Raw genomic sequence first — 27175 nt, 5'->3', positions numbered from 1 at the left:
GATTGAAAATGAAAAGGATGACAGTTATTTCACATGGTGCAATTGGCAGGTCTGGTGTAGTGCAGAAATGTATTAATAAAGCTATACATGCAAAAGGACATAGAGTGTTACTTACCAGCCAGATAGGCCACGCTATGGGTATTGACCTCAAACCTGTCACATTTCAGATGCTTGCTGATGAGAGATAACAGTGTGTGCAGAATTCTCACTGTCCTCGCTACTGTGGTGGGTGATGGGTGTCGATAGCCTAGAGATACAAGCCAGAGACATAAAGACATTCAGGGACACTGATCCAAATGAGGCAAATACTTCTGTATTAGAATAAACAAACAATACAATACAATAAACAAACTCCGCCCAGACAAAACAATAATACTACACAGGGCTCCAGACTAACTTTTGTGGCAGCAGGGCTTTCGATCTGCGCTCCCGTCTATCCACCTGGCCAATGTCCGCTCAGTGGCCAACAAGATGGACAAACTGCAGCTTCTAAACAGAACCAACACGGACTTCAGAAGAGCTGCTGCCCTCTGCTTCACAGAAATCTGGCTTGGTAAGCACACACCAGACACTGCACTTCACCTGCCAGGCTTCCAACTCCTCCGAGCAGACAGCCTAACAGAGCTTACAGGGAAAAGGAGGGGTGGTGGCTTGTGTTTCTTCATAAGCAAAGGCTGGATAACAGATGTCACAGTGTTGAAGAGATCAGACAGCCCTGATTTAGAATTATTCTCCACGGGAATTCTCTTAATTTATTCTGGTCACTGTTTACATCCCCCTCAGGCCTCTGTTAGCGAGGCCCTACGACATCTGGCTGACCAGATAACAAACAGAGCACAAACATACTGACCTCCCTGTTCATTATTCTGGGAGACTTCAACAGAGCAAACCTCAGCCACGAACTACCAAAATACAGATAGCAAATCAAGTATCCCACTAGGGATACAAACACTCTGGACCTCTGTTACACCACAGTAGAGGACGCCTATTGCTCTGCAGCTTTGGGACTCGGATCATTGTATGGTTCATCTTCTCCCCACTAAGAGGCAGAAACTAAAATCTACCAAGCCTTTGGTCAGGACTGTGAAGAGATGGACCAATGAGGCAAAGCTGGAGCTATAGGCTTGCTTTGACTGCACTGATAGGAGTGGTTTCAAGGCTACTGCTAATAACAACAAATCCTGGTTTATTGGAAAACTCAGGCAGCTCCGTCAGGCCAAGGAGGAGGTCTACAGAAGTGGGGACAGAATCCTGTACAACCAGGCAAGGAATACACTGACAAAGGAGATCAGAGTAGCAAAGAGGTGCTATACTGAAAAGCTGAGAAACCAGTTCTCAGAGAAACCAGTTCTCAGCCAATGACCCGGCATCAGTGTGGAGAGGCCTGAAAGACTTCACTAACTACAGGAGACAGCCCCCCCCACGCTGTGGAGAACCACCAACTGGTTGACGACCTGAATGAGTTCTACTGTAGGTTTGACAAACCCACTTTCACACCCCTCCCCCACTGTGACTTCAGACAACCTACATCCCCTGCCACCTCCCCAACTGACCCCCTACCTGTATTCAGGATCTATAAGGAGGATGTGAGTCAGCTCTTTCAGAGACAGAAGATCAGGAAGGCTCCAGGCCCAGATGGTGTGTCCACCTCCCCACCTCCTGTCTGAAAGTCTGTGCTGACCAGCTGGCCCCCATCTTCACGCAGATCTTCCACAGATTACGACAGCTGTGTGAAGTTCCGTTGCCCTGATGTCTGTGGTCATGAAATCCTTCGAGAGATTGGTGTTGAAACACATGAAGGACATAACAGGCCCCCTACTGGACCCCCTGCAGTTTGCCTGACAGGCAAACAGGTCAATGGATGATGAGTCAACATGGGACTACACTACATCCTGCAAAACCTTGACTTGCCAGGGTCATATGCCAGGATCCTGTTTGTGGATTAAAGCTTGCCGCTCAACACCATCATCCCAGAAGTCCTCTGCTCCAATCTCACCCAGCTCACTGTGCCAGCCTCCACTTGTCAGTGGATCAAAGACGTCCTGACAGACCAGAGGCAGCAGGTGAGGCTGGGGAACACATTCAGCACCCAGACAATCAGCACTGGTGCCCTAGAGTGACTATGTACTCTCCCCTCTGCTCTTCTCCCTGTATACCAACGACTGCACCTCAAGAGTCTGTTAAACTCCTGAAGTTTGCAAATGACACAATGGTTTTCGGCCTCATCCGAGACAGTGACAAGTCTGCATACAGACGGGAGGTGAAACAGTTGGTCTTCTGGTGTGGCCAGAACAACCTGGAGCTGAACAAGCTCAAAACCTTCAGTAGACTTCAGGAGGAGCACCCCAATACTGCCCCCTCTCACCATACTCAACAGCACCGTGGTGGCCATGGAGACTTTCAGGTTTTTGGGATCCACAATGTCCCAGGACCTGAAGTGGTCGCTGAACATCGATTCCATCCTCAAAAAGGCCCAGCAGAGGATGTACTTCCTGCGACAGCTCAGTTCAACCTGCCTCAGGAGCTGCTGATCCAGTTCTACTCTACAGCTCTACAGTCATCCAGTCTGTTTACAGTACTTCCATCACTGTCTGGTTTGGATTGGCCACACAGCAGGACAGGAATAGACTACATCACACTGTCAGGGCTGCAGAAAAAATCATTGGTGCCAACCTGCCTCCATCCTGAACTTAACACAGTCAGGAAACGGGCAGGAAACATCACTTCAGACCCATCACACCTAGGACAACCTGTTCCAACTCCTCCCCTCAGACAGGCTCTACAGATCACTGAATGGCAAAACAACCAGACTGTGACACTGTAACAAAGTGTTAAATCACTTAAATCTGTCACAGTGTCAAAACAGTTTTGGGTAGCACACCATTACTATACTGTATACACCCATATCCTACCTACCATTACGCATGCGCATCTATGTGTTGATAGTTTCTTTAATGTTGCAGACTCTGCCTTTAAGGTAATTGTACTTTACTTGAGTATTTCTATTTTCTGCTACACTATACTTCTATTCCACTGCATCTCAGAGGCATATTCTACCTTTTACGCATCTGCATTTATGTGACAGCTTTAGTTACTTTGAAGAATGAGATTAACAATGCAAAATATTATATATAAGAAATTATTATAAACATATTATATCATTAAGGGGCAGCACAGCGGTGCAATGGTTGGCACTGTTGCCTCACAGAAAGAAGGTTCTAGGTTCGAGTCAGCCGGTTGGCTGGAACCTTTCTGTGTGGAGTTTGTATGCTCTCCCGGGGCAAACAATTTGTGTGGGTTTTCTCTAGGTACTCCGGCTTCTTCCCACTGTTCAAAGACATGAGGGTTAGCTGAAGTGATGACTCTAAATTGCCCATAGGTGTGAATGTGAGTGCCAGTGGTTGTCTGTCTCTATGTGTCAGCTCTGTGATTGACTGGTGTCCAGGAATGGATGGATTATATCAATAAGACTTTATTGGTCCCCAATGGGAAATTCACAAGCTACACAACAGTATATAAAGTAATACATAAAATATGTCTGTACAAATCAAAATGATGTATATTATTCTAAAATGAAATAAAATGCTGCATAATGAGTATTAAGTGTTTTTGATGCTAATACTTTTGTACTTTTACTCTACATTTTTTTTACTTGTAACAGAGTATTTCTTTAGCGTGGTATTATTATTTTTACTTTAGTAAAAGATCTGAGCACCTCTTCCACCACTATCCCTGCTAAACTTTCATCATCAGTGGTATCTGAATAGAACCTCTTGCCATGTCTCTCCTACCCCACCAGCCTTGTTCCCGCTCTCCTCATTTTGCTTTTTAAAATAATTAGCTGCAGACTGCTAATTGACTGCTGAATTTTTGGAATACAACAGCAACTTTTAAACTCTTTGGCATTCAGTGTGGATGGCAAAGTAAGATTTTCATTGTACAGGGAAACCCGCTTCTGCACTGTACACATGATAATAAACGCTTTGAATCTTGAATCTTTGAATCTAAACAGATTGTTTCATAAAGTTCTACTCTGCTATGTACATGCACATCCCACACCGGGCACCGCGAAATACATTTGCATCAAGCACTGTGGGTAAGGATTTGAGTGTCGAATGCTCATCAAGCACTCGCAGGAAAGCAACCATGTGAAATTTTAAATCACATGCTCATAAAAAATGGTCACATATGCAACTATTTTGGTTTGCCTGAGGTTGACTCTGACTTCCTGAAATGCTGCCAAATGACACTGACAGCAGACTAATCTCCGTTTTCACTTGTCATTACGGTACTCGAGATATATATGGACTGATATGACCTTGTACATCCAATGATCCAACAAAGCCACACTCTATTTAACATTGAATGACTGCCTATGAATAGTTAGTTCTACCAGCAGCTGCTTTACCTTTGAGTAGGTGGCCGACCAGTGCAAAGTTGAAGTTGCCGCTGAAGTTGAGACCCACAAAGTGATCCATCTGCTTACAGTGCCATTCTAAAGGACGTCTGATCTCCATGAACACTTCTTCTGGACTCTGGAGGATCATATTAAGGGGAGAAGGGGAGGATAACAAAGCTGGATTAGGTCATGTTCTCATTTTAGAAACATTTACTGCCACAGTAAATCCCAGTCTCAATCCACAATAATCTCCTCTTTTTGTACTTTATAAATCAAAAATGAGTCAGTGCTTCTGATGTTTATTCTAAATGAATTTACTTTGTGTTCAGTGTGCTAAATGTGGCTATTAATTTTCTTTTACTAAAAACACATATCTGCTATCAACATACAGCTAGATAGAATGATTCAGGTGGCCATTTGGTATCTCATTGCAAATCCAAACTTGAAGAAATGTGAAGATTCTTTGTCATCCAAGTCATGGTACGGTACCAGTCAAAAGTTTGGAGACACCTTCTCATTTAGTGGTTTTTCTTTATTTCTATTAGTTTTTACATTGTAAATTAACATTTAAGACATCAAAACTAAGGATAAAAATAATTATGTCGGAAACAAAAAAGTGTTGTACAAAGGTAGAGTTTGTTTGTACAGTTCTATACAGTGAATATCCCTATTCAACTACTGTTCTAATCCATATTGTGGCAAGAACAACTCAACTAAGTAAAGAGAAACAACAGTCCATTATTACTTTAAGACATAAAGGTCAGTCAATCCAGAAAATTTCAAGAACTTTGAATTTATCAAGTGCAGTCACGAAAAAAACATCAAATGCTATGATCAAACTGACTCTCATGAGGACCATCCCGGGAGAGGAAGACCAAGAGTTACCTCACCGCAAATTGAAGCCCACATAAATGCTTCACAGAGGACAAAACCCAGACTTTGGCTGGTTGTGGCTAAGAGGTAGATTGGGTCATCCATCAATCAGAAGATCAGTGGTGGAATCCCTGGCTACTCCAAGTTTGCATGTCGAAGTGTCCTTGGGCAAGACACTGAACCCCATAGCATTGCTTCAGTGTGTGAATGTGTGTGAAAGAATAGTCTCCACCCACTTAGATTCCTCCTGTATTAATAATTTGAGAATGGGTGAATGAGGATCTAATGTAAAAGCACGCTGAGTGGTCGAAATGACTATACAAATACAAACCATTTACCATACATATCTCAACATCGGTTCAGAGGAAACTGCATGAATTGGGCCATCATGGTCAAATTGCTGCAAAGAGACCACTACTAAAGAAGAACAAGAAAAAGAAGAGAATTGATTGGGCTAAGAAACACAAAGAATGGATATTACACCATTGGAAATCTGTATTGTGGTTTGATGAGTCCAAATTAGAGATTTTTGGTTCCACCTTGGGATGCGAGACGCTGAAAAGGTGAGCGGATGGTTTCTATATGTGATTCCCACCGTGAAGCATGAAGGAGGGGGTGTCATGGTGTGGGGGTGCTTTGCTGTTGACAACGTTGGTGATTTATTCAGAACTAAAGGCACTCTTGACCAGAATGACTACCACAGCATTCTGCAGCGACATGCCATCCCATCTGGTTTGCGCTTCGTGGGACCATCATCACACACAACTCCAGGCTATTTAAGGGATATTTGACCAAGAAGGAGAGTGATCATCGACATCACCCGATAGATTGGACCTCAGAGTCAAGGAAAAGTGCTCAGCACCTCTGGGAACTCCTTTAAGACTGTTGAAAAACCATTCAAGGTGAGGACCTAATGATGCTGACTGAGAAAATTCCAAGAGTGTGCAAAGCTGTCATCAAAACAAAAGTTGGCTACTTTGATGAATCTAAAATATGGACACATACATATTCTGGTTTGTTTAACAATTTTTTGTCTCCTACTTGTGTCCAAACTTTTGACTGGTACTATATATCTAGTGCTAAATGCCAAGTTCAAAGGTCTCTGGACCTGGTTTAGATTCTTGAAATTCTTTACCTCTCATCCAGAAGGCATCTTTGGTTTCAGTTATTCAGCTCTTGTTACATTTGTTTAACAATAGCGCTTTAACTGTATTTGGTAGATTTGTAGTACCGTATGTACATAACTCTATTAGTGGTCTTTAATGCCATCAGAGATACATTTGCATTGATTATGAAATTGTAAAAAAGTCTGTGTGGTTCAGCAATGTGTAAGCTTATTTTTATGTGATCTGTGATTATGTGTTTTTACCTAAGCAGGTTCAGTACAGAGTATAATTAGAATTATTGCCTTGCGGTTGTATGCTTCTGCCTACCAGTCAAGTTGCAGTTTAAATCCATGTTTATCCAGACCATTCGTGTCACCAATTCAGCATCCTTCTAAATGTGAAATACGGTCACAAACTACCCCTCTGTCTCTGAGTTATGGCACTGAATAGTGGCCAGAATGTTTTTTTGCAGAACATTATGATGTCACAGTGAAGTTGACCTTCAAACTTTAGGATATAAAATGTCATCACTTTGTCAGCAGCAAAGTGACCTTGACATACCATATTCTAATCAGATTATCCTTGAGTCAAAGTTGGACATTTCTGCAAGATCTGAAGAAATTCCCTTATGGCATTCCTGAGTTATCGCATTCATTACAAATAACTACTTTATAACTACAAATAACTGCCATTGCAGTGAACACTATAGAGTAGGGCCAGAATCAATTGATGTATATATGGATTTAATATGAAATTAAAGCTGCAAGCAGCGTTGGAGGGCCCTTGCACCTCCGCGCGTGTGGGGGCGTGCGGCGGCTCCATCCCGTCGCCGGACTCCGACCCTTCCATGCGAGCCAGAATGTTCGTGTAGTTTGGACAGCGCGTGAAAGGACTTACACGTGACTTCCCGTGTCCCCTATGTTGCGCTAGAAAATGGCCGCTAATGACGTCCTGTATTCCAGTATATGAAGTGTTGACTACACTGTGAAGGTCTTGAGGCTTTTCAGACAAAACATGAGAAGTGTGAAACACACTTGAGAATCTACAGTGAACTTAGAGGAACTTACGGTGCCATGGCGGGACACTGAACTTTGACAGCTCGCCACAGGCAAACCGTAAAAGATTATATAAAGCTTTTGATAACTTTTCATCTAGAATAGTGGTTCTACCAGCTGACCGAGTTTGAAGTCGATCGCTTCAACCCCCTTGGACTAGTTCGCTCATTTACGCCCCCTATAAATCGCTGGAATTTTGACACTTAATTTAAAATGGCCGACTTCCTGTTGGGTTTAGGTCAACGCTCCAAGAGGCTTTTTTGTAGGTCCTATCGTCCTGCATAAGTATACCAAATTTGGTAGATGTAGGTAAAACGTAGCCCGGGGGCTAGTTTGTCAAAGTGTTGTAGGGGGCGCCGTAGAGCCATTGTGCCCCACCCAAACCTGTTAACCAAATAAGATTATTCATTTTAAATTCGTTTTTCATGGCGAACGAGGCGTCGCCACGGTGACAGCGTTTGATGGAGTCACGGCGTTCGCTCCAGACCAACATCAACATCTTGAGGCTTTCCTGACCAAATTTCAAGTGGATCCGATCAACTGACTGGTCTTGAGTCATCGTAGTGTAAAACATAATGTTTCCTGTCACCACCAGGTGGCGCTGTGACTTAGATTGAATATTGACATGTAGACGTGTTCAGGGCGGGACTCTCATCATACATGTAAAGTTGGGTGCATATTGGATCACGTACAGTCAAGTTATTAATAACTTCCTGTTTGACGGCGAGGCGCAGAATTTTCCTGTTTGGTTTTTGGTCTTGAAGAGATACATGTACTCACCAAATTTCATACATGTACATAAACCGCAGTTCCAGGGCTGAGTTTTGGTGGCGCTGTAGAGCCATTTTTTCACGCCCATTTACAAAACCCATAAAATACAAAATTTTTCGCCATGTCTGAATTTTGTGCAACTGAGTTTTCATGCATGTTCAGGCCCCCAAATTTACGTTTGTTTACGGAGAATAATAATAATAATAATTCCTTCAGTTTCAACTATGTTTCGAGCCCCCTGGTCGGCTGTTTTTTTGCCATGTCGCGTATTTTTTCGAGGCCTACCTGCTCGGGGCCTATGAGGTCCGTACACCTCTTGGTTCTTGGGTACTGGCCCGTTTTCCTCCCTTGCACGTTTTTCCCCCACGCAGTTTCAATAGGGTCCTCGCACCGCTTGGTGCTCGGGCCCTAATTACTTTTTAAATGCACTGTCACGTGTCTTAAAACACCTCTTAGTTCAGAGCTGTCCAAATCTGTATTGTGATACAAAGTCTGTATTGTGAGTACTGTATTGGCATTAGCTCATACAACATTTAACTCTGGGCATAAATGAGTGTGTGTTTGTATGTGTGTTTTACCTTGTCATTGAAGACGCGCATTGTGTCCAGTGTGTGGAGGTTTTGTTCCAGCAAGGCAGTTCCAGCAGAGTATAGGTTGACTTCATCTAGCTGCAACACAGCTACTGCCACCCAGAACAAAGCTTTGTGCATGGGAGACTCCTGCAAACGCAAACAAGGAAACAAGGTGGGCTTTTGTTGTGCTGTTATTATAAACAACAAAATAACTAGAATTAAAGCTGCAAACAGCGTTGAAAAGGCCCTCATCCCCTACACAGGTCTGGGGTAGTGACAGCCCCACTATTATTACTGGAAGTAGGTCAATGTGGCTCTGAATTTTTCTGCCTGTTGGACACTGCCTGAATACCTGTGTCCATTATGTGATAGGGAAAACACCCATAACATACATCATGTTGCTGTGTATCGTGTGCACACCACATGTAAATTTTATTACTATGGTCATCTTGATCATAGTCACACAAGTCTTCAGGCAGAGTCAGTGAATCAGTGTTTTTTTATATTGAGTAACAAAACATACAAAAAATGTAAACAACTACTCAAGATCATAAGATTTAAATGACAAATATGCAGATTGCATTGTGCAATGTTCTGACAACTGGATATCAGCAGAGAAATGGCATGAAAATATCATGCCACAGATGCCTAAAAACAGGCATCTCTGATGCTGCCCTCTTCTGGCCAATAAAATGAGCAAAGGACATTAATACTGCTTCATTAAACAGCCACGCTGTTCCACAAAAACTTAAAAGCTTCACAATTTAACATGAATTCACTTTAAGCAAAACATACGATTTCAACTTAGAATGATCGACAAAAGGCTTTTTTAAGTCTGGAGATGTTACACCTGCCTACCAAAGGCATTTGAGAAGCAAACCCCCTTGCCACACCGAAGCCCAAGAACCACATCTTTTAAACCTGCCAGCCAGCAGCTTGAGCCTGGCACCTTCTCCGTGTGGAGTTTGCATGTTCTCCCCAGGTACTCTGGCTTTCTCCCACAGTCCTAAGACATGCAGGTTATATTAATTGGTGACTCCAAATAGCCTGTAAGTTTTACTTTACATCGCCAGAAGACATTCAGCTCTTCTGTTGACACAAGAAGGGCTTTCGATGCATATTTTTACACGGTTGTAGATGTTGAATTACATTATAAATTCTTCAAGACCAGGCCTGCCAGCTTTTCATTTTAGTTTGGAGTGAGAATCAGTATCAATTAACTCAGTCTGTCGGGAAGTTGGTCGTTGAAACTGTTTGGGGCAGGCAAAACTTACTTGGCAAGTGATTGGATGAACTATCAGTCTATCACCATCTAACACAGGCCAACTTTAACCAATCAACTAATGAATGAATTACAAAAATCCTGAGCTGAGAATAGACATTCCAATTTAGATAACTCAGCACGGTGCTCAGCCTTACAGAAAATAAGGCTTGAATACCAGCTATGATTACTGTTCCTGTTGCTGGACTTAAACTAGCCTCAAGAATTTGTTGCAACAAACCTCTCATTTGCTAACCTGTCATGCCATATGGTTTGTTACATAGAACCATCAGGGAAATCAGCCGTAGAAACCCTTTGTAATGGGGCACGCACATTCAAAAAATACTTATAAGTTGACTTGATGAACTGTCTATCACTATCTAACATAGTAGGGGCAGTGGTTACATACCTTGCTGAGTAGAGGCTGAAGCTTGGTTAGAGCGATGACTGTGGCCTCTATTAAAACTTGGCTGTTGTAATTGTCTGGCCCCTTGAGACAACTCTCTAGACCCTGTGATGAAAAGGAAAGTGTAAAATGTGGTGTGATAAGGAAAAGGAGGAAGATAGAGAGAGGAGGACCAAAGAAGTAATACATCATACAAAAATTAATTTACACAGTGAAAAAGAGGTTTCAAATTTGCCTTCATGGATCTATCTCGATTATGTTTCAAATCAATTCTAAGAAGAGGATTATAATTAACCCATTAAGATCATCATTATTCACCCGGTCGATGCTGAGCAGAGGGCTAGCCTTGCTGAGGATTCGGATGATCTGTTTGATCTGGCTGTGGCTAACTCTCTTACTGATGCACCCAAACACCACAAGCGCTCTGGGCTGAAGAGATGGGTTGTACTGGAATGCAAACCTGGAATCCAAACAAACATGTTCCACACTGCACAATTATGTTCTTAACGCATATACATTGAAATAAGATAAAAGAGGTTCATACTTCTGAGCGAGCTCTGTCCACTGGTCTAACCACTTGCAGGCTGGGATGTCCCTCATACAAGCCTGGAGGAAAGACAACACAGAGCAAACACATTGAATGGCAAATCTCTTAAAATGCGAGTTGCGCAAAATGTTGTTTGTGATAGATTGGGCAGATCTATCACAAGTAAGTTGTCAACGTGTGGGAAAACACTGGACCTTCAAACAGAATATGTCACATTAGGCTGGTAGCCTCCCACACAAATAAAGTTTGCTAATCAACTATCTACATTGTAGCTGACAATTTCACAATTTGTTATTGCAGGATATGGACAAGTTTATTATGATAACATTTCCTGCCAACTCTCTATTTGGGTTTTCCTTTATGAAGTAAATGCATTGGGTGAACAGAAAAGGAGTGAAAAACAGATGTCTAGTTAGCTAGATATTCTCTGCTGACCTCCATGATCTCTAGTAAGGCTTCAGTGACGGTCTCCAGGGAGGACAAGGCAAACGTCTCCCTCTCGTAGGAGCCTGGTGAGAAGGAGCGGTCTCTGTAGCTGGAGCGGAAAGCAATGACGGCAGCTGACTTGACTTTGCTGATGCCAAATAACAGGTAGAACTTGGGCAGGGAGAACTCAGTCAGACTCAGCCTCAGAACTTGCTTTGTCTCCTCTGAAATCATTGAACAAAAACATTTACTCTTTTTAAAGGACCTGAGTTGCTTTTATTTTTGTGTGTGCATCCATGCTTGTGCGCTTTAAGCTGCTGTGAAAACTCCATCTTTCAGATTGCTCTTGTTGAATTTAAGAAAAGGTTTATCCATGCTATGATAACATGCTGTTGGCCTAATCAAATGGCTGAAATAAGTCCTCACCACTGAAGTTGAGCTGCGAGCAGGTGCAGAGGGAGTGGATGATATTGATAACTAAACCGTGGGTGGAGGCTCTGAGCGACAGTGGCCCGGTGGCTACCAGCAGGGTCACCACATGGAACAGGTAAGGCAGGTGGGCTGCAACATCCAGGGAGTTGTTGAAAGACAGCATGAGCATGTACCGTGCCAAGATGGCAATGTCGTCCCACATCAGGTGCTGCTCCAGTGTGGGCGTTGGAGACAAGCACGTCTTGTCTATGATCTTACACATCCGACCAATAACCTGCCACAAAGAATAATAATGACAGCTGATAAAACATTACTCTGTCAGTGGTTGAGCCTTCCGAGATACCTATGAATTCCATGTATGCAGCACACAGATTCTTGAGAAATGGGACAAAACAGGATGCAATATTGAAAAAATAAGAGGTTATGCTCAGACAAATTAAACAACATGTATGTGTTCAACATCTTCTAAGCTCCTACCACATCACAACTTTAGTCTTTTTAAACAAAAAATGCTCTTTACCTTGTCATCATTCAATTTGTGTCAACACCATCAGACACCAAAAACAGAAATACATTTTCACTAACATTATACTAGATGTATAAGAAGTATAATGAAAATAAATTCACCAAGGCTGATAAAGGCCACAAAAAATTTCTTTCAATATGCATGTATATTATTAAGATTTTGGTGTTTTCTTTAATTGGACTGTGCAATAGAATTTTAACTAAATTACATTTAAATTACAATTACAGATTTCATTATCACATATGACAAATAATCAATATCTAACATCACAATATCGCATTTTTTTTTTATAAGAATCATCCCGGACAAGAGAATGTTCCCAGATTTTGCACGAGGTCTGCACTCTGTTTCTCTTCAATGAATTCTTTCACTGTGGAATAAAAGAGTTTTCTTTACTGAAGTGGAGCTGGTACTTCTACCATGCATCATTCTCTCTGTGGTGGTATTTGGCAATTCACATCATGGGCTCTTATGTGTTATGTGTTTTATGTGCCATATCTGCTTTCTTAATTTGCTGTTCTATTTCTTGGCCTTGCTAAGTTTGGTCTTTAGTGTTTCTATTTCTCTACAACATCTGTGCCTTGTTTTAGCTGACCTGACGTACTACCGCAAGCGTGTTAACTCATTTCTGGTTTGCCAGAGCTTCTGTGTACTGTGCTGTCATTAGCGTCACTGCACCCACTAATCACCCATTGAACATTTAAACCTACACCAGCACTCCTAGCTCTTACTTTCTTTTAGCAACTGTCTTGCTATTTCCACAGTTTAATAAGTTAAATTTTTCAGCTAGCTTAACAGCTAACATAGCTTAACAGTCGGTGATGGCTTCTCTCTTGCTCTGTGTGTCACAAGTTTAGTTATTCCTCTGCCTCCTTTGGCGAAAATTGTATGTGTAATAAATTAGACGAGGTCAGTGAATTGGAAACACGGCTCCAAATCATGGAAAACTAATCACTAGCCACTGTAGTTGGCCCGCCCCCAAGTAGCTGGTGGGGGCCGACCTTGCGTAGGTCCTACTCCCCCAGCAGTTCCTGAGCAGCCGAGAAGCCAGGGTGGCTGGGTGACTGTCCAAAGGAAGCATCACCCTAAGGAGAAGCCCACGTTGCACAACCACCCATTTCACATTTCTAACTGATTGATCTGATATCGTACCATCATATTGATTTATTGTGTCTTACTGAAACCTGGCTGCGCCATGAAAAATACAGGGTTCACAAAAAGTTAGGGATATTCGACTTTCAGGTGAAATTTATGGAAAATGTAAAAAGTTAATGCTACAGTGATATTATATCATGAAAGTAGGACATTTAAGTATCAGCATGCAATGGTAGTTTCTTCATCTTAAACAATTTATTGAAAGAAAATCTAACAACAGTGGAGGGTAAATGAGGGTAAACGTAAAATTGGGATGTGGCCAAAAGATGTCCACTCCTCTCCTTTCTGTGACTCTTCCAGTCTCTGTATCTCTGTTGCAACCTGCTGATGACACTCTGTGACCCTCTAAGCTCAGTGGACACTTCTGTCTGAGGACCTGTTTGAAGCCTCCAGTGTTGAGGTGCTGCTGATCAATAGTTAGGTCTCGTCTTGGTCTCATGATATCAGAATGTGAACAGCATGATGAGGAGGACTGTTAAAATACCAATTCTAACTGAACCAGGAAATGTATTGGTGGTGATTCATCCTGAAATTTCACCTGAAAGCCGAATATCCCTAACTTTTTGTGAGTAGTGTATGTCAGCCTGAGGCCATGTGACATTGAAATTGAATAGCTGACCGTCTTTCCACAACTCTATTTCATCGGACCATTACCTAATAATGTTTGATTTCATATTACTGCACTATGCGCCATTCGACAAAAATGTCTTTACTAAATGCCTATCTGATAGTGCTGTAGCCAAATTTAAGGAAGCGATTCCATTAGTATTTAAGATAATGACATGTGCCTATGTTAATCTTAGCCCCTTAACCCCTGCGGCTCACTGTGAATAATACTTGACTTTATCTCCCCTCTAAAAAAGAAGATATAAAAACAGAAAAGACTTCAAAGTATATGGTGTGTAGACAAAAAAAAGACTGGCAAGTCTTAAAATCTATATAAGGCCCTCTGTAATACCAGAGCTGCATATTACTCCTCATTAATAGCGGAAAATAAAAACAACCCTAAATTTTTTTCAGCACGTTTGCCAGGCAGACAAAGACCCAGAACTCTATTGATCTATTCCTATAAACTCACTACTAATGACTTAATGAGTTTCTTTCATAAAAATTCATCACCTCCTGCCCTCAACAGGCTCTGACTCAACCTCAAACTTAGGAACCATGGAAACAGCTGTTGTTTATCAAAAGCATGGTGGAGGTTTCTTGCAAGTTTGGAGCTGCATTTCTGCAAGTGGAGTTGGGGATTTGGTCTGGATTAATGGTGTCCTCAATGCTGAGAAATAAAGGCAGATACTTATCCATCATGCAGTATCATCAGGGAGGCATCTTACTGGCCCCAAATGTATTCTGCAGATAGATGTCATTAATAATCTTCAGCATAAAGACAAAGAGTCCTGGAAGATATGGTATGGTCCCCACAGAGCCCTGATCTCAACATCATCGAGTCTGGGATTACATGAAGAGACAGAAGGATTTGAGGCAGCCTACATCTACAGAAGTACCATGGTTAGTTCTCCAAGATGTTTGGAACAACCAAACTGACAAGTTCCTTCAAAATCTGTGTGCCTGGAAGAATTGATGCTGTTTTGAAGGCAAAAGGTGGTCACACCAAATACTGATTTGATTTAGATTTTAAAATCTGCCACACAAGTTAAGGGTTTCATCTGCTGTAATGGGGTTGCCTTGTCATGTGGGGACCACGCTGTTGGTTTCTGGTTGAGGGGGGCTCCACCAAAATGGTGAGGACTACATGTTTCGTTGTCTTTTGAACAAAGCTCCCTCTCTGAACTCAGTTTCCCAGTCCTTTACTTTCACACATATGTGCTAAATGCACCCCTGGACCCAGCTTTATAGCCACCATTGGTCAATGTGTGACACATGACCCTACATCCTCAGGTCAACAAAAACCAGAGCTCCACCACTGCTCTCGCTCTCTCACACTTCTCTAGACCCCTGAGGGTCCAGCTTGGCTCTGTCTCTCACACCTCTCCTCTGAACCCCTGAAGGTCCAACTCAGCTCTCCCAATTCTCCTCTGGACCTCTGAGGGTCCAACTCTGTTTCACCTTGGGCTCTGCTAGAGACCAGTTCAGTGCTGCACCTCACCTCACCGGGACCCCTTGGAGGCCAGTTACAAGCCTGCAGCTTATTCCTCCATCCCTGCCTCAATGTGGCCTGTACCTGAGCAGACCACCTTTTTCATGGCAACGACACGAAGCCCTGCCTGAACAAAGCTTGATTGACCCAAAGCTTGGTTCAAGCAGGGCTAAAGTCTGCCAGCTGATCTTCAGAGCAACAGGAGCACACCAGCAAGTTAGCACCAAGCTGCTAACCAGCAAGGAACAAATGAGCGACCGGATTCCTCCAGCTTGCAACCAGGACAGCAAGGACAGAGAGCCACACTCTTCTTTCAGCTTAGACCATAAATAGGCTAAGAAAGCAGCACACTGAAGGACCCTTCTTCCCTTTTGAGGACTGGTAACAAACTCTAACTCTGCATATATAGCATAGCATAACTGCATACAGGGCCAAGCGATGGTTTAAGGAGATCGTCACTGAAAGGAAAAATCTCTGTGATCTGTAGTGCTTTGTTATACCATCATGGATCCTCCTTGACCCCACTTAAGATTATCTGGCAAAAAGATCTTATAAATTCATGCACAGGATGTACCTCACCCCTCTCTGTTTGAGTATGGATATAATACATATAATACATATACAGGATCAATTATTAAAATTTTCTGGGAATGCAGAATATTGAAACACTTTAGGAACTGACTATCAAGGTTTTGAAAATTCCCTTGGACATTGCACCTGTACAGTGCCTCTTGGGCAAGAAATTTGACAGGACACTAGACCCCTTATCTGTGAAGAAGATCGGTATCACATCTTATATAGCAAAGAAATGTATCCTGCTCAGCTGGAAACAGCAAAGACCTTTCTGAGAACATGGGAGCCTCTTATAGACCTTTGACCTCTTTTCCAGTCTAATCAGACGAGCCTTGATTCTATGTAAAAAAAAAAGAAGTGTATTGATTTTCTCTCCCCGTCCGCTCCCTCAATGAGAGATGTTGCCTAGCCACTCTGGACTAAAACACAAAAAAAGAGCACTCTTAATATCTTTATATTTGCCTATATTGCTATACTGTTAAATACATTCTCTCTCTCTCTCATATAATTTACAATTTTCATTCTCAAACCTAAAAGCAGTTACAATTACTGGATGTTTTGCCCCATGTCTCAAGAATCAGTGAGCCATCATGACAACCAATACGGTATCTTTCCAACACTTCTAGGAGGCAATGAATATGACCATATTATTGATGGTCCACCAAATTGATCATAAATTTCTCCTTAGATGGATTAGACCTCACTAAGCAGCAGTGTTCTAACCTTGATATTTAAGAATGTCATTGCCGACGATGACTTTAATTGTTGTGCATATGTTGACAATGAAGAACTTCAACTTCAGGAGTCACTGCTTTTTCTATGTAAACCCCCTGGAAAGTTAAGTAAACTCCCCGCTTCAAAAAGTAGCTCAAAGCTTGAAAAGGTTGGAGACCCCTGACTCACTGAATTTGAAAGGTTTCTATTCTGACAGTAGCACCCCACTACATTTGTTATCTTTTTGTTTTTTGTCGGTTCTTTTGTCTGTAGAAAATAAAAAACATAAATAAAGAGTTTAAAAAACAACAACTCCCCGCTTCAAATATTGGTTTACAAGCATGAAAACATGAATTGTTGGTTAGCTTGCAATATTTCAGCTAAATCAAGTCAGTTTTGCGGCTGCCCTACTTTTCATATTACTGGATGTTAAAGTTGAACTATCTTAATTAAATCTTTAAATAATTAACATTTTAAGAATCTATGATTTTGAAATGTGATCTTAAATGACTTGGCCACTTGGGAGCAGCAGAACAAGCTAAAAACACAACATCGACAGGTTATCAACTTATAAAGCTGTTATGATGATGATTTACACATTCAGCAGACACAAAGCAACATTAGCATTCATTTGGTGTGATGTTTGTGTCCACCCGATTTATATACTTTTTTCTCTCCTGCTTTATCCAGTACTCTGTTTTTGGTCACCAACAACTCCTATCTACTAAATGCTCCACCATATTCACCAGCTAGTCTATAACTGTGTCTATCTGCTGTTTGCTTCTGTGCACCTAGTGCATGGTGTTTTTTCACCCCCTACTAGAGCTCATTTGCTAAAAACAGCTGCCTGTTTGAAACAAGGTTGATTAGACTGGAGTTTGTGGGCTGTAAAAGTAAAACCGAGAGCTAAAAGAGGTCAAAACGACATGAGGGGAACTGCAACAAGCCACCATTTTCACATCACACAATCATTTGATCCACTGAAAGCACTAACCTTCTACAACCATCACTAAAATTCCACCCCCAAAAAAGGCTTTTAGACTATCAGTGTAGAAACCTTTAGTTTATCTTAAGCTTCATGTTGGGAACTCACTTTGGCTCACACAAGCTATAATAAATTCTCAAACAAGTTGTAGAACTCATATAAGCCATCATTATGTTGCAGTGGAACATAAATTATATCTTGCTCAATCTGCTGCGCCAACTGACTGGCAAATATACCTCTAATGAAGCAGTCCTGTGAGGATTCCTGGTAAACAATGTGCATATCTTTCTGGATATGTGTATCATGATACACATGACGATATGGCTGTGGTTGCAACCAGCTAGAACAGGGGTCGGCAACCCGCGGCTCCGGAGCCGCATGTGGCTCTTTCATCCCTCTGATGCGTCTCCCTGTGGCTTTGAAAACTAAATAATGACTATTTAACTTAACTCTTAACTTACTTAACTCTCTAAAACCTAACGGGCCCACCGGCTCTGGATAACCGGAATTTCGTCACAGTTTGTGCTTTTGGAAAAATTCAAACGGTTTCTGAAAGCTGAGATGTTGCGCTTTACAGCCAATATGGTGTCATTACGGTAATTTCACTCGTGTCTTTCCCGGAAACCCACGAAGCAAACTTTTTTTCCCAGGGAAATCAGTGGAAATGTTTTTATGCAAATTGTTCCTTTCTGTATATATTTCTGCCAGATTGTATATGTATTTTGATACAAAAAAGGTGATGTCATTTGTGTTCATGTGTTCTGAAGGCAATTTATTTCATTAGTAAAGGCATGAATCTATACATATTATTAAGATTTAGGATGTAAAGGTTGTATTGATGTATAGTAAAGTAAAATACTCCCAAATATGGGACAACAGTATGTAAAAATGTTAAAAAGATGACATGTAGACGCTGTTTGCTGAGGTGCAGGAACTAAAATCACATTAACCAAGTAAGAGAAATATTTCAATAATCTACTGTTTTGCATATATTCATATTTTTTTCATTGTTCAGTGAAATAGTCCATTCGTTATTCAGGTTGACAGCTGACTGGACGCTCCAGTAAAAGGATGAAGGCACAAAAGAGGATGGCATTTTTGGTTTGCTGCCGATGGATCATTTAAGTTCGTTAAATACAAGAAGGACTAAAATAGACATTGCGTATTTAAAAGTAACCTTCAACCCAGCGTCTTTTTCAAAATGGTTTTGTTGCATTCAGAAATGTCATTTCATTTTCTCTGTAGCAGTTCATTGATTACATGAAAGCAACATACATAACATACACATAACATAAAGGTAAAAAACAATATATGTAGTGTTATCTTCATTTTGAACGTCAGAAGAGTTTTGTGGCTCCCGGTGTTTTCTTTTCGGTGAGAAACGGGACCAAATGGCTCTTTGAGCAGTTAAGGTTGCCGACCCGTGAGCTAGAACATAGCATTCATTTAACTCTTCAGTGACAAAGTGACAAAGACTCCATTGTGCCCAGTTGGCTGCTCTGATATGACATCAGAAAGCAATCTGGCAGATAACACCCGCATAAAGACTCATGTATGGTCCCACAGCCATGTAGACTTATTAATTTGATATTTTTTAATTCAGTGCAAAACTTTGGTAAAACTACACAAAATCACTGAGGGGAGCAGCAGTTCAGCTTGAACACGGACTGCCTTTTCTTGGTAAACAATCTTCACAATGGCCACTATTCAGTCCAGTGCTGCTGTCTGCCGCAATTGGAAGCAGGGCCTGGCTTTTCTATTGTGTCAGCCTATGTATGTTCTGTTTGTTTATCTGTGTAGCAGGCTCCAGACCACATCGAACAAGAATATTGAGTAGATGAGTTTGTTTCTTAGAATACTCAGGAGTGATTTACAGCTTTGGATTCACTTCTTCCATTAGTAGGTAAGTTGTTATTATATTTAATGCCTTTGCCATGCCATTTCTCACATCAGTGTCAAATTGGTATAGAAACTAAACCATTAACAAAAGTTAAAATTAATCTCGTCACTTAGCTATAATTAATAAAACCATGCCAATTCTGTAATGCACCTGTTTGCTATTAATGTTATGGGATATTTTAACAATGTTGAAAAGTATTATTCAAAGTAAATGTCAGTAGAAACATTTCAAGTTACAAGCAAGGGTTACAAATATGTTGCCTAAATAACTTATTTACTTATACTAAAAACAGGGCCAAACTGTAGTGGTAGCTGAGAATGGGGGTAATTGTTTGCAGGTCTGCAAACTCAAGTGGGATGAGTAAAGTGAAACCAAACCTTTGCGGTGGGGGATTTGAAGACAACAATTGAACATGTGAATGAATCATTTGGGTGAGACGAAAATAGAGGCAAAAGACAGACTACTTTAAGCTCAAGATGCTGTGGTTACATTACATAAGGTCAACAGATGATGTCAGTGGCACAGCTTAATAAAGTTCTACAACAATATTTGCATTTCTGTATTTCAGCCAGAACCAGCATATCATGTGATTGTTATTTCTGCTTGATGTTTTCATTCCTCAACTACTTTTCTCTGCTGTAAAAATGGTTTCCCTAACACATCATCCTTTTAGTGCAACACACATGGATTACACAGTGTAGCGTTGTGCCAACGGATGGGTTAGGGTTAGGGTTAGGGCTGGGACATGCTGACCCAGTGAAATGTGATTAGAAGAGTGACTTTTCTGGAGCACTGACGCACAGGCTGACTGGTGTGTGGACTTTAACATAAAAAAACAAAAGGAGCAGTTGTTTTTACACACATCATATGCTGCTGGCTACAATACCTTAAGGAGTGAATCAGTCATGGTTAGTTAGCTCACTTGAAAATGTTACATGGTAACAGTACTGTAAGTTGGTTAAAAAGTAGCATTTAAAGTAGAAGCACCTGAAAAAAAGGCCTTAGTTTGAATTACTAGCAGAGTACTTAAACATATGGTCAAGCAGGATCCTACATGAAGTACCAGTGTGTGATTTACATGCTATGGTAACAGCATGAAAAGAATTTGAAAACTGCTACAGTAAATGATTGCATAATATGCTGAGTATTTGCTCAAACGTCCACTGCTGTTCAATGAGAGAAAACAAAGCACAGACAAGAAGTCTCCTTTGACAAAGTAGATGTCACTAACACTATGAAATGCCCCGTGAGGTATTATTGTATCAACATGACTTCAAAAACTGACTTCAGTATCTTAAGACTTCAATTAACAAACTCTGTCCATCCTAACATACATGCTAAGAACAGGTTAGTTTGCAGACATTATTCCAGCATGAATTAGCTCAGCATGGAGACTCTCACCTTGCTGGAGACCAGTTTGACATTCCCTGAAGCTAGAGCCACTGCAGTATCAGCCATGACCTCTGCTTTGATGGAGCCTAGGCCTCCTGTGGCACTGGTCTTAATAAAGCTGTCCAACACCACATCCAACAGGTCTGTTATCTGAAAGTACAGGGAGACAGTTTGAGGTCATATCCGTAACACATGTTTAAGCAAAAATGCGTTGTGGATATGAGCTCAAGCTCAGGGTTTGATAGACTCACCTGGCCCAGGCTGCCCCAGATCTTAGCCTGGATAGAGGGATACATCTGCTTTTCATTAATCGTCATGGTGATGAGTTTGTCCAAAATGGCAGTGACACGCTGGCGCTTTGCATCATCGTTGTGCTTACAAAAGCGAACCAGGTTGAGCAGCCAGGGTGTCATATATTCCAGACAGAGATGTTTCAGCTCAATACCTGCAAAAGAAAAACAACACTTGTTAGAACACCTCCTGGTTTAGTTTATAACACATGGTACAGCCCAGTTCATTGTTGGGTCAATGAGTAAATTAGAGAAATCATCAGTGCTCAACAGTAGGTCATACTAATGTCTAATCTTTGTTTTTATTCTAAAGACCTTGATCTTAACATAATTTTTACTTAAAGAGCCAAGCCCTGACATGCTCCACATGCGGATCAGTTTGCTCAGAATGAGAAGTACTCACTCAGCCTGTGAAAATAGTTGTATAATGTCTTCTGTGGCTCTGGAGGAGCTTTGTCAGGTCTGAGGAAATAACCCTGATGACGTCACTGAAGACTACAGATTTATGACTGGAAGTCAGTGCTACAAACTGAAGACGCAGAGTTTCAAAGACGTGTATTTACACAGCAGATAGGGTCTAATGAAACTATCCCACTGGTTTCATTATGGTTCAACCACACAATAATTTTAATTATAATCAATACATTACCACTTTTTATATAATGTAGTTAACTTAGACATTAGGTTTGTTCTAGTTTATATTATGTTCACAAACATTTACTGTGTCACTCAACATAAATATGTGGGAATACATGGTGCTTTAATACATTGTGTTTTAAAAGAGGGCAAGACGTATATGTAGGGGTAAGGTTAGAACCATGGTCAAGCAATGGTCCAGCAACATATCAAAATTATGTAGTGGCAGAGAAAATTCTTCTCTCTTTTTACAACTTTACAACACTACAGCTCAGTACTGCACATCACAGCCTTCTGACACATGGGCAACATGACACCTGTTCTACATTATGTAAAAGACACTGACTATTTAAAAAAACAAGGATTCATCATGGCCTTTTTATGCTTTACATAGCTAACCAAGAACTCAAGTATTTGAACCTTATAATGTTATGTTTTACCCTCCTTAGTGGGAGCACTGGGACAATAGAATGACAGTATCAGAGGTTGGGTCCAAACTTCTTTGGTTCAGCAATACATATGGAACAATACGGCCTCTATGCTGTGAGCAGGCTTTTAGATTCTTATTATTATTGCATGAACACTGAAAAATGCAATTAGATTTGATTCACAAAAGAGTACAAGTTAGACAGGACTGTATGTATATTTATGTGTATATATATATATGTACAGTTGTGTTCAAAATAATAGCAGTCACACATTACTAACCAGATCAATCACTGTTTTTGGTAGAAATTATATTTCTACATGGCAAATAATTTACAAGTAGGTGTAGTAGAGTAATAGAAAACCAACAGATCCAATAGTCATGACATGCATGCTCCTGATTCTGTGTTATTGAATCATTAATTAAAAGGGACGTGTTCAAAATAATAGCAGTGTGGAGTTCAATTAGTGAGGTCATTCATTCTGTGAAAAAAATGGTGTCAAACAGGTGGCCCTTTTAAGAACAAAGGCAGCAAATGTTGCACATGCTGGTTATAGGGCATTTATCTCTGAAAATCAGAGTAAAATGGGTCGTTCCAGACATTGTTCAGAAGAACATTGTACTTTAATTAAAAAGTTGATTGGAGAGGGGAAAACATATAAAGAAGTGCAGAAAATGATTTGCTGCTCAGCTAAAATGATCTCAAATGCTTTAAAATGGCAACCAAAACCAGAAATACGTGGAAGAAAATGGAAAACTACCATTCGAATGGATGGAAGAACAGCCAAAATGGCAAAGACTCAGCCAATGATCAGCTCCAGGGAGATCAAAGAAGGTCCAAAGTTACCTGTGAGTATTGCCTATGTGAAGCCAAGCTACCAGCAAGAAACCCCCGCAAGAAGTCCCATTGTTGCAAAAATGACATGTGCTGAAGAGGTTTCAATTTGCCAAAGAACACATTGACTGGCCTAAAGAGAAATGGCGCAACATTTTGTGGACTGATGAAAGCAAGATTGTTCATTTGGGGTCTAGGGGCAGACAGTCGGGCCTATTTATAGCATAGAATACGAAGTATACGAATACAAAAATACGAATACAAAATAAGAGGTCATGTTGCCTTATGCCGAAGAAGAAATGCCCTTGAAATGGGTGTTTACACAAGACAACAACCCCAATCACACCAGTAAGCGAGCAGCATCTTGGTTCCAGACCAACAAGATTAACGTTATGGAGTGGCCAGCCCAGTCCCCGGACCTTGATCCAATAGAAAACGTCTGGGGTGACATCAAAAATGGTGTTTCTGAGGCAAAACCAAGAAATGCAGAGGAATTGTGGAATGTAGTCCAATCATCCTGTTCACAGGTGCCAGAAGTTGGTTGACTCCATGCAACACAGATGTGAAGCAGTTCTCAGAAACAGTGGTTATACAACTAAATATTAGTTCAGTGATTCACAGGAAAGCTAAATCTTCAAGCAGTTTTCAGTTTTTACAGTAAATGTTTGAGTTTGTAAAGAAAAATGCAGACACTGCTATTTTTGTAAACAGCCTAATATTTCTTTTTCTTCACTTTCTGTAAAGTAACAAACAAATTTGATGCATTTTTCTTCATGTTTTGATTTGGAATAGAATGTGCAGTGTTCCCAATGCATTTGCGTGTATGGAAATAAAAGCTATTATAAGGATTTTGAGCTTTACTCACTTTTTTAAACACACTGCTATTATTTTGAACACAACTGTATATATGTATGCATGTGTATGTCTGCCAGCAGCTGTTATGTGGACTTACTAGACTTGCTGAAGCCTGAAATACATTCTTCCAGAAACTCCAGTGTCAGATGGGGCTCATTGGCAGCCAGAGTCTTGCTGATGGAGACTATAAAGAGAGTATTGTTGGCAGGGATGCAGAGGCCAGATGTCTCCAGTAACTGGCCCTCTATCTTTAGGTTGAAGGTGCAGGTCAAAGCACACAACAGATTGTAAGCCGCAGATCTGGATGTGGGATAGACATTAAGTAAGAGGTGTTAGGCCCTAGCAAGAGTAATGCAAAAACAGTGTTTTCAAATTTTACCATTCCCCAGTTGATTGAACAAATTTTCTGCAATATAATATCTTCTCCATGTAGCATAATTTAATTCAACCTGTGTGCCTACACTGTTAAAACCACATAATGTTTTTGCAGCTAAAAAACAGTAGATTTTAATTTTTTGTACCTACAAACCCTGATACGAAAGCAAAACACCAAACAGATGAGCTTTCTCTTGAAAAAGAACATTTGCTTGCTGCATTTTAGACGATAATATGGCTTTTACTTTTTAGTTTGGATTATCACATTGTCCGACGTGGAGAGAGAGTTGTTTGCCAAAAAGAAAAGAAAAAAAAATCTCAATTTTATGGATCAGTCCTCTTTCCCTTTGCATCTCAATTTTTTCATTGAAGCTGTTAAGACTGCAAAATTTTTTGGGGACAAAGATTATAATTTCTAGAATAACTCCAAATTCCCTGAAAACCTACCTGAGGCTAGGGTCGGAACTGCCCAGGTTCAGCAGAGCAATGTTGAGCAGAGTGCCAGGAACATCTTTTGGTCGGATCTTGGTGTGCTGTGGGATGGAGTCAGGCTGTGACAGCTCCCAGCGTGTCCGGATATGGATGATGGACTGGACGATGGCATCACACTCCTGGTGCATGAATGTGAGTGGTGTGCCCTGGTTAGCCATGGTGAGGGTGAACTGGCTCTCATCGACCAAGCAAATCTCTTCAATCTCTGAAGCATAGTAGACATCATTAAGGAAGACAGGCTGGCCGAGAACACGGGTCCGTTCAGCAGAGGTCACCTGAACTGCAGTTGAGCCCACCTGATCAGAAAGAAAACATACATTGTTTTAGAAAACCCAAGGCTTGTTTGAATTTCTCTAATGATATTACTAACCGTCACTAATCTAATCCTTTCAGTCTTTTACAAATTTTTCAGTTTTAAAAGCAAATTGCTATAACTGCATCCTCACCTTTATTGAGACCTTGGTGTCTTTGTGGGCCAGCTTGAGTGCATTGTGGAACACTTTAAGGTCTTCCTCCAAAGTCAACGTGGCTGCAGGCAGCTTCTGTTGGTCGGGTTCGATGTGCTCGGCCAGCTTAGTTGGAGAGTCAATAAACTGGAGCCGTTTGCTGCCCTTCAGTCCCGTCAGCAGCCGCTCATGGTACTTGGTGTACTCCCTCACCCAGGTGTTGCAGTTGTAGACATAGACAGCTGCTACATTCTCATATGCAAAACCAGGAAAGACCACGAACCACTTGGACAGGAAGTCAGTCTTGAAGCGATTGCTGGGTCCTACATGTGTTAAGTCTACTACAATCTCGTAGGGTTTGGCATAGTAGGGTTTAAGGGTGAGGAGGACATGGTAGATGAGCAGATCACCATTAATCTGGCCTGTTTTGAACCTAAAGAAAGGAGATACAAAAATCAGACAAGGTTGAATTCAAATTCAAGCCATCTATATTAAATTGTTGTTTGGGTTTTGCTCATGATCCTGCCTAAAATTCTCTCATAACATAATATGCTCACATGAAAGCTGTTTTGTTTTCTGAGAAACTAAATTTCTTTTTGTCTCTTTTTTCTTGTAAGAGCTCTTCAGCATCTGTGGTATAAAACCAGAGGCGTTGAAATAACCAGACCAGAAAAAGACCCTGAAAGGCGGCCAGGAAGTGAGTTCAGAGCAACTCTAGAGTCCGACTGCAGCAGGTGTCTTACTCTCTCCACCAAGACCTAGAAACAAGACTAATTCATGTAAGTATTGTTAATACATGATCATAATGCTTCTTTTTGATCATCTTAGAAGTGAAACATCTTGGTGAATATGTTAACCCAAAAGATCTAAGTAGCGAACTTAATTATATTTTTTCTCTTTTCTCAAAGGAACATATGTAAGTACTAAAATAGTAGACTCATCAGGGCTAAGAGCCAGTCAGTACATTTAAAATCACCTAACAGTTTAGTCGCAAGCTGTAGGTGATGCAGAAAGACTACGCTTCTGAATTGGATTTACTCATCCTAAAACGGTTTCTTAATTTCAGAGCACAATGAAAGGCACCAGAACTTCTCTCTGGCTTTTTCTCCTGCTCAACCAGCTACTGTTCTGTCCTATCGATGCAGACCATGGACTTTCAACCATACAGCCACCTTCACTCAGAACAAGAGATGAAGTTGGCAGCTCATACCCTGTTGTGGAGCTGAGACTTACTACCACTGGCCGCACAAACTTTCCTGATACAAACACCCATGGCACTCATGGCAACTGCTTGATCAACACTGAGATGAGTCTGATTGCTATAGGCTCAGCAGGGGGGCTGATTGCCTGCCTGCTGGTTGCCACTGTGGTATTAGCATGTCAGGTCTGTCACATTCAGCGCAGGCTTTGTGTCCCCCGAACCTCCCAGTCCAACATGGACTTGGTGAGTGGTGCAGGCTTCTGGGGTAATGACCGGCCGGAGGTCAGGGGACTGTTTGGGCCATGTGATGACAGTGCCATGCTTGAGGAGGTGAGATCAGACAGCAAGATGGAAGAAGAGACGCAGGCTGAAAGACGAGAGGCAAGAGAGGAGGCTGGGGGGGGACTTGTGCAGAGAGCCACGGTGA

The 27175-nt window shown here is 41.3% G+C and overlaps 1 protein-coding gene across 1 annotated transcript in view; it reads right to left on the bottom strand.

Annotated features, from left to right (window-relative positions):
• Positions 1 to 27175, bottom strand: part of nf1a (neurofibromin 1a) — a 133858-nt gene that overhangs the window by 8022 nt on the left and 98661 nt on the right. The window contains exons 35-47 of the mRNA XM_070828767.1: positions 25548 to 25980; positions 25057 to 25397; positions 24332 to 24534; positions 21443 to 21636; positions 21201 to 21341; positions 11843 to 12122; positions 11426 to 11640; positions 10988 to 11049; positions 10762 to 10903; positions 10447 to 10548; positions 8783 to 8923; positions 4409 to 4535; positions 116 to 247 (exon numbers count right to left, since the gene is read on the bottom strand). Of these exons, the coding sequence (XP_070684868.1) occupies positions 116 to 247; positions 4409 to 4535; positions 8783 to 8923; positions 10447 to 10548; positions 10762 to 10903; positions 10988 to 11049; positions 11426 to 11640; positions 11843 to 12122; positions 21201 to 21341; positions 21443 to 21636; positions 24332 to 24534; positions 25057 to 25397; positions 25548 to 25980 (2513 nt within the window). The remainder of the gene's footprint in view (positions 1 to 115; positions 248 to 4408; positions 4536 to 8782; positions 8924 to 10446; positions 10549 to 10761; positions 10904 to 10987; positions 11050 to 11425; positions 11641 to 11842; positions 12123 to 21200; positions 21342 to 21442; positions 21637 to 24331; positions 24535 to 25056; positions 25398 to 25547; positions 25981 to 27175) is intronic.

Source organism: Pempheris klunzingeri, chromosome 4 (genome assembly GCF_042242105.1).
Source record: "Pempheris klunzingeri isolate RE-2024b chromosome 4, fPemKlu1.hap1, whole genome shotgun sequence".
NCBI classification, from domain to species: Eukaryota; Metazoa; Chordata; class Actinopteri; order Acropomatiformes; family Pempheridae; genus Pempheris; species Pempheris klunzingeri.
The sequence above is the reverse complement of the archived record's forward strand: the minus strand, read 5'-3'. Positions and strand labels throughout refer to the sequence as shown.